At 40.5% G+C, this 12,715-nt stretch overlaps 1 protein-coding gene across 1 annotated transcript in view; it reads left to right on the plus strand.

Annotated features, from left to right (window-relative positions):
* Positions 1-12,715, plus strand: part of LOC117264527 (gamma-aminobutyric acid receptor subunit rho-3-like) — a 43,649-nt gene that overhangs the window by 4,726 nt on the left and 26,208 nt on the right. Inside the window, exon 2 of the mRNA XM_033638550.2 lies at positions 3,987-4,099. Coding sequence (XP_033494441.1) covers positions 3,987-4,099 — 113 coding nt within the window. The remainder of the gene's footprint in view (positions 1-3,986; positions 4,100-12,715) is intronic.

Here is a 12,715-nt window from a genome sequence, read left to right on the forward strand (position 1 = left end):
TGGGTCTGCTGCTAGAACTCTGTGTGGCATTCATCTGGTCTCTGATCTGAGCTGCTGTTAACTTGCGATTTCTGAGGCTGGTGACTCGGATGAACTTATCCTCAGAAGCAGAGGTGACTCTTGGTCTTCCTTTCCTGGGTAGGTCCTCATGTGTGCCAGTTTTGTTGTAGCGCTTGCGACTCCACTTGGGGACACATTTAAAGTTTTTGCAATTTTCCGGACTGACTGACCTTCATTTCTTAAAGTAATGATGGCCATTCGTTTTTCTTTAGTTAGCTGATTGGTTCTTGCCATAATATGAATTTTAACAGTTGTCCAATAGGGCTGTCGGCTGTGTATTAACCTGACTTCTGCACAACACAACTGATGGTCCCAACCCCATTGATAAAGCAAGAAATTCCACTAATTAACCCTGATAAGGCACACCTGTGAAGTGGAAACCATTTCAGGTGACTACCTCTTGAAGCTCATGGAGAGAATGCCAAGAGTGTGCAAAGCAGTAATCAGAGCAAAGGGTGGCTATTTTGAAGAAACTAGAATATAAAACATGTTTTCAGTTATTTCACCTTTTTTTGTTAAGTACATAACTCCACATGTGTTCATTCATAGTTTTGATGCCTTCAGTGAGAATCTACAATGTAAATAGTCATGAAAATAAAGAAAACGCATTGAATGAGAAGGTGTGTCCAAACTTTTGGCCTGTACTGTATATATGCAGAAATGGAATATAACATTAGTATATTTTCTTTAGTGTATAATCACCTGACAGTAAAAATCGGCATGTTTTCATCATCTTTGTATGTTGTTTATATCTACATATGGAGCAGATTCTTGTCTGTGTAGATGGCCATGTTTCACTGCCATATTGTTCTACAGTAGCCCAGAACAGACAAACCAAATACTGACTCTAGATAGGGCCAGTAGTTAGTAGCCCCTCAGTGACGAACAGTGTCAGAAAAACACTGAATTGTAATGCGAATCTGTTTTATTCAGTGTTTTTACTGGTTTAAATCAGCTGGTCTGTTTGTTTTGGAGAGGAAGAGACATCTACGGATTATTCAGTTCCGGTAAAAATATCCTGAACAATGAACACTGAAAGGAATTCTAACATAGAGAGGTTTCAGCCAGTTGCAATCTACAGTCCTCACCACTAGATGCCACTAAATCTTGCTATCTTACACACTGTTCTTTTACTTGTACTTCGCCTGAGTATTTCCATTTCATGCTACTCCACAACATATATGTATGAACACTTTAGTAATTTTACAAATCAGAATTTTTACACATGGAGGCTGTGGCTCAGGAGGTAGAGTGGGCCATTCATTAATCAATCGTAAGATCAGCGGTTCAATCCCAGCTCCTCCAGTCCCTATCCTTGGGCACTATACTACACCTAAAATTGCCTGAGTAGCAGGTGGTAGCTGGTATGGAAGCCTTGGCTACCTGTGTGTGAATGTGTGAATGGGTGAATTTGTGGAAAAAGTGCATTGAGTGGTCAGAAGACTAGAAATGAGCTATTCAACTGCAAGTCCATTTACCAAGTCCATACATTACACACAAAACATGAGGAGTTTTTAAAATATGTTTTGTTATAAATGAAACTTCCCAGCAGTTTATACAAGTACAGCTGAAATGATAACATGATTAAACAGTACGTCGTTTGACAGAAAGTCATTTGGTCAAGTCTTTTTTTGCAACCCAGTCTCCAGAAAAAATGTTGGCATTCTGAGTTTCTGCCATGGAAACATTACAGTGTGACAGCTTTTACAGCTTTTATCAAGTGGATACGCTGAAACTCTATGTTTCAACAACTCTGTGGTTAACACGTGGTTACGTTTAGGCACAAAAACCACTTGATTATGGTTAGAAGGAGATCACGTTTTGCCTTAAAATACAGAGTGCAGTTCCTGCTGGAAACAAAGCATGTCTTAGTTAAAAAAAATAATAAAATGCTTTTTGGGGCACTACCTCTGCTGAAAAATCAGTATATAAAATGGTGTAACAGTCACCAGGGCAGTTTAAAAATTTTATACTTTAACTACATTTTACTGTTTATGCTTACACACTTTTATTGAGGGAACAATTACTTGTAATGTAGCATTTTTACAGGGTGGTATTAGTAGTTTTACTTAAAGTTAAGGACCTGAATACTTCCGATCAAAATAACTCAAAGAAAATCTGCTTTCAAAGGAAGTGTTGAGCTTGTTTGAATTAGCTTCAGGGTATGAGATTATTGTTGATTTTGGTTTGTTTGAGGGGATTGTATTGTTTGTTTCAAGGTTAATTTAAGGGATTATGGAAACAGGATTTGGCTCAAACATGCTGCCCGACCTCACAATAATAGGAGCCCAAATGTGTGCGTGTGTGTGCGTGTGTGTGTGTCAAGGTGTGCGACTTTCAAACAGGCTTTTCAGCCATCAGATGAGAAAATCTCAAACAGCTTTTATCTTTTTCCCACTTTGTGTTCACCTGTGCACCGCACGTGTGTGTTTGTATTCCCTTTAAACACACACAGACACACACAGAGTGTAGCATGTATTGCAGCAGAGAGGCAGCTGTGCTCAGGCTGTAATTATACCTTCTGCATCTGGTCAGTGTTTCCCTGGTTGAATGTCAGACATATATAGAAGTTTACAGTTTGTTTAACTTCACAGCATGTTTACTCTATGTTGCCCGAGGACGTCACCACTCAAAAACACTCAAACACTATCGACAAGCAGATATGAAGTTTACATTTCTTGGTTTTCTTTGCTGCTGAAAACACACAGGATGTAATGTCACATTTGGTTATGTAAAGTATCCTCAGAGTGTTGAGCTTTGAAGTTCATTCAAGTCCACTTCCTTTTTCTTTCAGGACATATTATGGTCCTCTTTAGTGTCCAAGACCAGGAACCAGCTTTGAACAGGGACAGAGGTCTTCATCACACCTGATATAAAACCATTACATGATCAACGTCACCTAATTAGGTCATCTGATAACAGCTACACTATCTCCACGGTGACTGCTGATGAAGGTTGCAAGTTGTGGTCGAAAGCTCCTGAAAGACAAAGTGTAAACTTTGTAATAAGAACATTTTGACAAAAATACTCTAAATCCTAACTTTACGTCTCTTTAAACAAAAGATTTGTGATGAGCTTCCAACCAAACTCTGTTAAAAATAAAACACATTTTATTTGTTTGTTTCACATTTCAATTACATCCTCTGCAATTGTTGGATATCTATATTATGGTCTGGTGCCAGGTATGTATTCAGGTGGCCAGTTTTTTCCCCAATATATACATGGGCGAGGAAGTATTTACATCCTTCACTTAAAGGTCCAGTGTGTAGGATTTAGGGGGATATATGGCAGAAATGGATTATAATACAATAAGTATGTTTTCTGTTGTGTATAATCACCTGAAAGTGTTAGCTTAAAATGAGCTGTTTATATCTACATGGGAGTGGGTTCTCGTCTACGGAGATCGCCATGTTGCACCACCATGTTTCTACAGTAGCCGAGGACAGATTATCCAGACACTGGCTCTAGATTGGGTCATTAGTGTTTCTGGTTGACCACCATAGTTAGTAGCCAATCTGTGGCGAGCAGCATCAGAAAAACACTGATTTGTTAAATGAAATTGTTTTATTCAGTGTTTTTACCAGTTCAAATCACCTGGTCTGTTTGTTTTGGAGAGGGAGAGACCTCTGCGGATAATTCAGCTCCCGGAACATAATGCAAGGCTTTGTTTGTGCGACAGAGAACTTGTGCACACGTGTGTTTATTTGTTCATGGAGCTGTTCCACGCCTTTGATTAAGGTTATGGTTCTAGCAGGATGAGAGTGAGCGGCAGGGAGGGAGAGAGGGAGGGAAAACCACAAACTGTATTTTCAGTAATCAGAACCTGCAATTACAGCCTTAATAAACCGACTAATCAATCATCACACTGTGTGTGTGTGTGTGTGTGTGTGTGTGTGTGTGTGTGTGTGCGCATGCTGTCTATGCAGACGTATTGACTACAAGCTGAAGAGACAGGACAGCACCAAAACACTGCTGATAAAAACTGAACAGCTGCTGAGGATCGAGGAGCATGACTTTGCCATGAGACCAGGCTTTGGAGGTCAGATACACACACACACACACACACACACACACACACACACACACACGCACACACTAAAAGACAATCTTTCTATACTTGTGAGGACTCTCACTGACAAAATGCATTCCCGAGTCCCTAACCTTAAAGGGGAACTACACCCATTTTCAAAATGTATAAATGTTATTCCTATGATCTACGATAGTCTTAAGATATTGGTAAACATGAACAACTTTCTCCAAAATCCACAAATTAGAGTGATAAGCTCAACTGTTTGATGTCATGGGCTATAAAGCTCCACAGACAGTGAATTGTGAAAGATGTTCTAGATGACGCTGAGAGCACCCAGGGGAATGTTCTAATACATGGGGACATTTTCTGTTTCAGAACTGAGAACACTACAATTCTTAATACTAATTAAGGGGGTGTTCCCTTTTTACTAACACAACTAAATGTCTTACCCTTACCCAACTTTTTTTTAACAAAAATTCCACCATCTAAGGGCTCTAGTTTCCCGGCGCAGCGCAGGGTGGTGAACCCCTCACAGAGCTAGTTTCGAGCAGCGCAACCCGAGGCCCCAGTTTGGTAGTTTGGCAGACCGAGGTGCGCTGAGATGGGTGTGGCGCAGCAGGGGGAGGTGTCGACAGATCCAGCTTGACGCAGTGACAGTTTTGTGCCAAAAGGCTTTGCCGAAGGTGCGCTAAAAGCTCGCCAGCTGAAACCAGGTCTACTGTCAGCGCAGGGGGAGCGCAGCCGGTGTAAGTCAAAGTTTGGCTGACCAGCGGACAGTGTGCACACGTCACCAAAACCTCACAGGCAGGTTTCCAGAATGTCAGGCACATTAACAATGCAATAAATACCCACAGAAACCACTATTCAATGCAACTATCTGCAATCAGCACATAAATGTATCTCTATATCGACTGTCCCGTCACATCTGATGTCAGATCAAAGGGGATTGGCACCGTTTGGCATGTTTGGCACGCGTAATGGAAACCCAACCTGATTTGATTAACACAGCTGCAAACTAATGAGTTCACATCCCTCTCAGCCCACCACAAACAGCCACAGCATCAGATAGGGAGTATATATTCAGCATCTGTCATCTTAGAAAAGTCAAAAGAAAAGAAACAGAGTGAGACTGCGAGAGAGAAAAAGAGAGCGCGCGCACACACGAGAGAAACGCAACATTGATTTACAATTGTGGTGACCTCCTCCCAGGCTACCTTTGCATCGTCAGCCCGTGGAGGTCTGCTCGCAGTTCCGTATATTCAGACACTGTGAGCTTGGACCTCCCGGACCAAAACATCAGTTTCCTCCTGGGAGGAGTTTGGCCATCTGACGCTGCTGCTCTCTTCTGCCATGGCTAATTGAGTAAACTCTCATTACGCTTTCGCGCGGCGCATTTAAGGGCGAGGAGAGGGGCTCATTTGATTGGTGTGATGTGTGTAAAACCCACTTCACGCCTTCTCTCCTCCCTCTTTCCGACTTGCGCAGGTAGGAGGGACGGAGGTGGGAAAGAGGAGTAGCTGCGCCAGGCGCACGGTGTGCCAAACTTGCAAAATCCGCCTGGCCACACCCAGTTGGCGAAGCACCCCCGCCTCGCCCGGTCTGCGAAACTAGAGCCCTAAGTGTCTTTATACTGGCTGGCATTACCCGAGCCAGCTGCCCCTGCTCCCGTGAACAGGATATCTCCCGAACGTCTTGAGGGAATTTTTTCAAATTTGGCACAAACGTTCACTTGGCATCAAGACTGACCTGATTAGAATTTGGTGATCAAAGGTCACTGTGACCTCACAAAACATGTCCTCGGCCATAACTCAAGAATGCATACACTAACTATGACAAAATTTCATGCACATGTCTAGTAGGGTAAAATGATGAAGTGATGAAATTTTATATCCAAAGAGTCAAAGGTCACCTTCCCTGGTCATTACTCAATGTCATAATTCATTAACAGAAGGGGAGACATTTGATCAGATACTGAATTGGTGACACTAATCTTGGGTGCACATCTTGAAACAGTGCTGCTTGTATAGATCTTCTGTGCTGCCGAGGGGCGCTGCGTATCTGAAGCATCCATGTTTTAGAATATGTAGCTTCTTTGCAGCAACATCCATATTTGGATGACATGGATGTAAACAGCAACTTAACTGGTTGGGCCAGTTCTGGTTTGGGATGTTTTTTTAACCTCTTGCGGCCCTTTGTCCTCACATGAAGACATTCAATTTTGTAATTGCTGCACCTTATACGTCAAGATGGCGGCCATCTTTGCCAAGCCAGTCTACAGCCCAGCCGATCTCAACACAAAAATGGACAAGGTACAAAACCAGATTAAATGTTATGGTTAAAACTTGTTTATTTGCGCTTAATAAAGTATGTAGTTCAATATGGCATACAAGTTTGACCAGTTTTAGCAATAGTAACAAGCTGAGACCTTGTATATTAGGAAATACACGTTGGAGGACATTGGGACTTTATTATTGTATTATCGCAGCAGGCCAGTTAGTTGTGACAGACTGTTCTTAGTTTGAAGTATTGAGCGATAAAGATTCATATAGAGTTACAAGATGAACAAATAATGAGCCTCTTGGATATGTTCCATTATTTGAAATTTTGTTTTTTCACAGCCATGTTCAGGTGCTGGAATGAGGAGCTTTGAACAGTTTTTGTGTCGAATTATGACCCCTAACCCATAGAGTTACAAAACATTGAACAAATGTTGCATTGTTTGTAAGTTTGATTTTGCACAGCACTGTTCAGGCATTAGAATAAACTGTTTTATACTTTGTCAAACACTTGTGACTATTAAAAGTAAACCCACATCATTTAAAAAAAACTGCTTACTGTTCAAAGACAGTGCTGAGTTTTTGTACTTATCAGATTCTACTTATCCCAAATAGCAAAAAGATATTAAAAATCCATCACAAACTAAAGCTTGGGTCTCAGGAGGATAAAGATGTTCTATGATTAGAAGAGGTTTATCATGAATTTTACTAGTGCCTGTTCACCACAAAATACGTAGTCTGCCCCTCTCTTAACCCACCCCTAACCTAAACCTAATTCTAACCTTAACATTATGAATATAATTGCTATTATTCCATTTTACCTGCAGGTAAGTATTTCCCTATATTTATCACCATTTCTATTGATCCAACCATTTTTAAAAATCTGTTGTTATTTATTATTTTTTATAGATTCTTTTCTAATCTGTTTTAAAACTGACATTGGTCCTCACAAAGATGGCAACACAAGCCCCCCCACAAACACACAAAGGCACTCCTCATTTCATTCGTGATGATTTAATCCGCTCGCTCACACATCTTCCAACAGAGAGAATCAGCCCTCGTCCCACGCTGATGACGCGTACGCTATGGTTTGATGATGTGATGATGGGCACTGGGTCACCCAGACAACGGATGTGTCAATCCAAAAATCACCAACAATGACCCAGATTACACCATCGTGTGTGTGTGTGTGTGTGTGTGTGTGTGTGTATGTGTGTAAGCATTAGTGCATTTGAAACACAGTAGGACTCTGTGTGCTCACTCGAATGTGATTGTGTGTCCATGTGTGTGTTTTTTGGCAATATAATGAGTGACTCTGTGTGTGTGTGTGTGTGTGTATGTGTGTATTGTGTGAGTCGGGGGGGGGGGGGGGGGGGGGGGGTTCGTGTGCATTAATCTGGATTATATTCCAGGTCTGGAGCAGATGGAGGGGTGGGAAACAAACTGACGTCTGCAATGAAGATCATCAGTATCAAACACACGACAATAGCTGCATGCAGACGCAGTTCCTATTAAATGGCAAATGTTTTTCTATGTAAGACACTGTGGATTAAAATATCAGTGCATGAACTAAAAGCTCATGAGGAGATAAATGTAGATTTAAAGATATCTCTGTGTATTTACATTAAGAGATATTAATTGTTACCTACAGAAGGCAGTTAAATGAAGTACATTTACCCATATTTTTTAAGGTTCTGTTACTTGAGTCATTAAATTCTTGGAACTCTTTCATATTTCTGAAGGAAGTGTTGTACTTTTTTTCCTCAAGGGCAATTATTTAATGACTCATTGGTAACTTTCCACACACACATTAAAGAAATCAATATCTCTGTAGCCTCTCGTGTTTTGGTAGGCTCTGGTTTTTAAAGTGTGAGATGTAAACATTGATGGTATCCTTCTCGGCTAAGCGTAACATTAGCTAAGTGGGGCTAGTACAGGTAAGTATTATCGATTCTTTGAACGATACAATATTTGCCGACAGCATGAAATCTGCCACATTTGATTTTATATTCGATTCCATTAGCTAAGATAAGTTAACCTTCAGGACTCTCTGCCAGAAAAGCATGTTTTTCAGCTTATGTTACTGAAACAGAGCAGCCAGTGTTGCTTTTGCAAGAATGAGGAGTGAGATAGCTGGCCAGGCAGGTATGACGTGTTTCCTGAGTGTTTATTTCTTAACAGCACTGTTTAGAAAGGAGTTTAAAATTGTCTCTGAAATCCATAATGTTTCAACACTGCTGATTTATTCCCAAGTAAATGATGTTGTCCTCATTATCTTTGCCTTGGCTACTTTTCTGGCAGGAGCTGTTTGTCGGTGACACAAAACTTTTAAATAAAGACATATCCTTAAGGCAATGATATGGTTCTATGTTTTCACTTTACATTGATGATGTTGGATCTTTGATTATAAAATCAATATATCAATCAAGACTGACTGATTAATTGTTACACCCTAGGTGCTAGGTGAGCTAGCATTAGATACATGCTTCCTTCTGCACTGTGATACGGTTGGCAGGTGTAGTTTGGTGGAGAGAAAATAGTTCCTATATGAAACTGCTCACAACCAGGTCTGTGGATTATCTTAAGTAACCAGGTCGTGATTTCTGGAAAGAGACATTGATGCTGAGTTGTACTTGTAAATGTACTTTTTTGGCGCTCTGAGTGCCATCTAGTTCCATTATAGCCCACTGGAGAGAAGGCAGGCATCTCTGTGGCCGATATCTCTAACACTCAGCAGCTCACACCAAAATTATCTTGATTAATAAACATCACTACAGATGCAACAAAAAATATGTATTTTTGATTTTGAGGTGAACTGTCCCTTTAAGTAAGAAGTGCAGGTATTTCCAGGATTTCCAGTCCATAGCAGACATCATGGTGAAGAGAGTTTAGTTTTGATAAAAACTTGATATTCAATTTTTACGATCAGTCGAAGAATGAAAGGAAGAAACTGTCATCAGCAGAAAAATGACAGCATTGTCCTTTGTTCCAAAACTTGTATCTATGTTTACAATTTGGTGACATGCATCCTGTCATGGTCGTTAAAATAATGAGCGTAAAAACCTCTCAGGTCAGGATCAATGATTTGGCTGTACAAACTGGAGACCACAATTTGAATCCTGTTTATACCAACAGTCAATGTTTCATTTAGCCATGACCACAAACCTTTTCTAACCTCAGGTTGTATGCACGAAGCAGTTCACCTAAATGTGATCCCTGCGGGGGAGAAAAGCAGGGTGGTCTGACAATGGAATTGAACCAGGCTCGACTGACAAGATGCTGCTTTGGTCCATCACATAACTACACATTACGCTAATTACTAACATGACTAGAGTATCTTTACTGTTGACCTTACAATTGTGAAGACAAAAGATAAAATACTTGCTGCTTTAACTTAACAGGAAACTTAGTTGTTTTTCAACCTGGGCTATATTTTTCTATGTTTTTGTGTCAAAGTGAATAATGGGAAAACTATTTTTGAAATTGGACAGTATTGAGCATGGGCAGATTATGAGGCAACGGGCCCCTGGGCACTGGTTGGTATGTGCTAATTTGATATTTGACATTTTGCAAGTAAAGGTTCAGGGGGCACATTCAATAATCCATCTATGGTATAGAGCGAGACCATTGAAACTGGCAGAAGCAAAACAGACTGCAAGGGGCAATAGCACACCAACATTTTACATCCACTAAAAGTGCTTGTTTCTGCCACTGACAGGTTCAGATTGTTATTATGAGTTTCTAACAACATCATGGAAATGACCCCTACAGACAAATCGAATGTTTTTCTTTACTTTTCACTTGCTCGGTCTGTTTGTGAGACCTGGTAAAACACAATAACAAACAGACTAGATGAAGTGAAAGATAAAGAAGAATGTTTTTATTTCTGTGTCAGACATTTAAAATAACAATCTGAGTCTGTCAGTGGAAAATAGAAGCACTTTTAGTGTACATACATTGACAGTGCAAACATGCCCTGAGTGGTTACGTTGCAGCCTGTTTTGTTGCTGCCACCTGCACTGTTCTCTTTCAGTACTGGAATAATTTCAAAAATTGTTGTCTTCATTAGTCACTTAGGCACAAAAACATAAGAAAACAGGGCCCACTGATAGGTGAAGTGAACAACATTGATAATCTTGTAACAAAGCAATGTTCTGTTGGGAAACCTTGGGCTCTGACATTCACGTGGATCCCACCTGACACGCTCCACCCACCTAAACACCAAACAAACACAGATGTTTGAACAGATTGCGATCTGGGGTATCTGAACACCAAGTTAATGCCTTGAGCTCTTTGTCCCATTCCTGGGGTCATTCCTGAGCAGTTTTTGTGGTGTGGCAAGGTGCATTGTCCTGCTGGGGCACCACTGCCATCAACTAGTGCCGTTGCCATGAGGGGGTTTACTTGGTCTGCAACAGTGTTGGGGTGGGTGGAGCACGTCAAGTAGCAGCTACATGAATGCCATGACTAAAGGTCTCCCAGCAGAGCATTGCACTGTAACAAGATGATCAATGTTACTGACTTCACCTGCCAGTGGTTTTAATGTTTTGGTTGATCAATATATACGTATATATATATATATATATATATATATATATATATATATATATATATATATATGTATAGCCTAACTACAGTAAAAGAAGCACTACCACTCCAAAAAATACTTTGTCACAAGTAAAATTACCACATCAAAAATTTTACTTGTAGGTTCAGTGTGTAGGATTTAGGGGGACATTTGACAGAAATGGAATATAGTATAATGAGTATGCTTTTTTTAGTGTATAATCACCTGAAAATAAGAATTGTAGTGTTTTTGTTACCTTACAATGAGCCGTATATGTCTACATAGTAAGCAGGTCCTCATCCATGGAGTCCTCCATGTTTCTACAGTAACCCCAAATCAGACAAATCAAAAACTGGCTCTAGACAGGGCCATTAGCGTTTTTGCTTTGGCCTCTGCAGTTCACAGCCCCTCTGCAGTGAGCTGAGCAGCATTGGAGAAATACTGATTTGTAAGGAAAAAACTTGTGTTTTTACTGGTTTAAATCACCTGGTCCATTTGTTTTGTAGAGGAAGAGACCTCTGCAGATAATTCCGTTCCCAGTTAAAACCTTCTGAACAATGAACACCGAAGGAATTCTAACCAGGAGGTCACACATGGCACACTGGATAAGTTTCAGTTGGTTGCAATCTGCAATCCTCATTGCTAGATGCCACTAAACCCTACACACCGTTCCTTTAAGTAAAAAGCATAAAACTACACAATAGTAGTTTAATTGTAACTTAATTTATATATTTTGTGTGTAAAAATGTAGTTAACGAAGCGTATGAATATTAATAAAGGAGCGCCCACTGAGCGCAGCTTCTTTAATTGATCATTTGAACGTCGTATGGTAAAAACCTTGATTTTTAAAGTAACTAAAGCTGTCATTTAGTGCAGTGAACAGTACAATATTTCCCTCTGAGATGTAGTGGAGTACAAGTATAAAGTAGCATGAGAGGAAAGGACTCATGTACTTTTAGAAGTATACTTAAATGCAGTACTAAATGTTTCTGACCCACACAGTCACACACAGCCTGCTTGTTGCCATCGTATCTCCTTCAGTCTATATGGTTGGTTGGCGTCCTGCATGTGTCTGTGGTCCTGTCTGTCTGTTCAGGGTGGGACAACAAAAGCACCACTGTCTGCCCCACGGCCCTGCGGCATTTCCACCGACTATAATTTCACACAGAAGGGAAGTCTCGGCTTTTTCTGCTTCAGATAAGCCTTTAGCTCCTGTGTGTGTATGTGTGTGAGTGAGTGAGAGAGAGAAAGAAAGAATCAAAGAGGACCAGAGTCCTGAAATACATCGTGTGACATTTCTTGTTACTTCTTGTACATGTTGAGGCAGTATTTCTATATTGAGGTCAACCTTTAAGAGGACGTCTGTAAACTTAAATGGATCCCTACAAACTTCACATTGGGTCACCTCATTCTTTTATAGACAGACATCATGAGGCCAAATTCTTGTAACTGATTTACCACCAGGGCCTGTATTTCTGCTGGTGTTCCTCCAAACACTTGTATATTTTGGCTGCAGCTCTTAGCCCTGTGACCTTGTTTGGCCTCAGACTCAGGTAACAAACCTTGGCTTTGATTGACAGAATAACTCCTATCATAAAAAAATCAGGTTTGGCGATATAAAAAGTTAAGGTTCTGCCGTTGGCACGCAATGAGTCAGCAAAGCCATGTGAATAATCCACCCAATCCACCAAAAATCTTTTCTACTTTTCCTACTTGAAAGTATGTTTACATGTGGAAATCATACCACATAACTCCTCTAAATATTCATATTGTTTTTATATG

This window comes from Epinephelus lanceolatus, chromosome 20, assembly GCF_041903045.1.
Source record: "Epinephelus lanceolatus isolate andai-2023 chromosome 20, ASM4190304v1, whole genome shotgun sequence".
NCBI classification, from domain to species: domain Eukaryota; kingdom Metazoa; phylum Chordata; class Actinopteri; order Perciformes; family Serranidae; genus Epinephelus; species Epinephelus lanceolatus.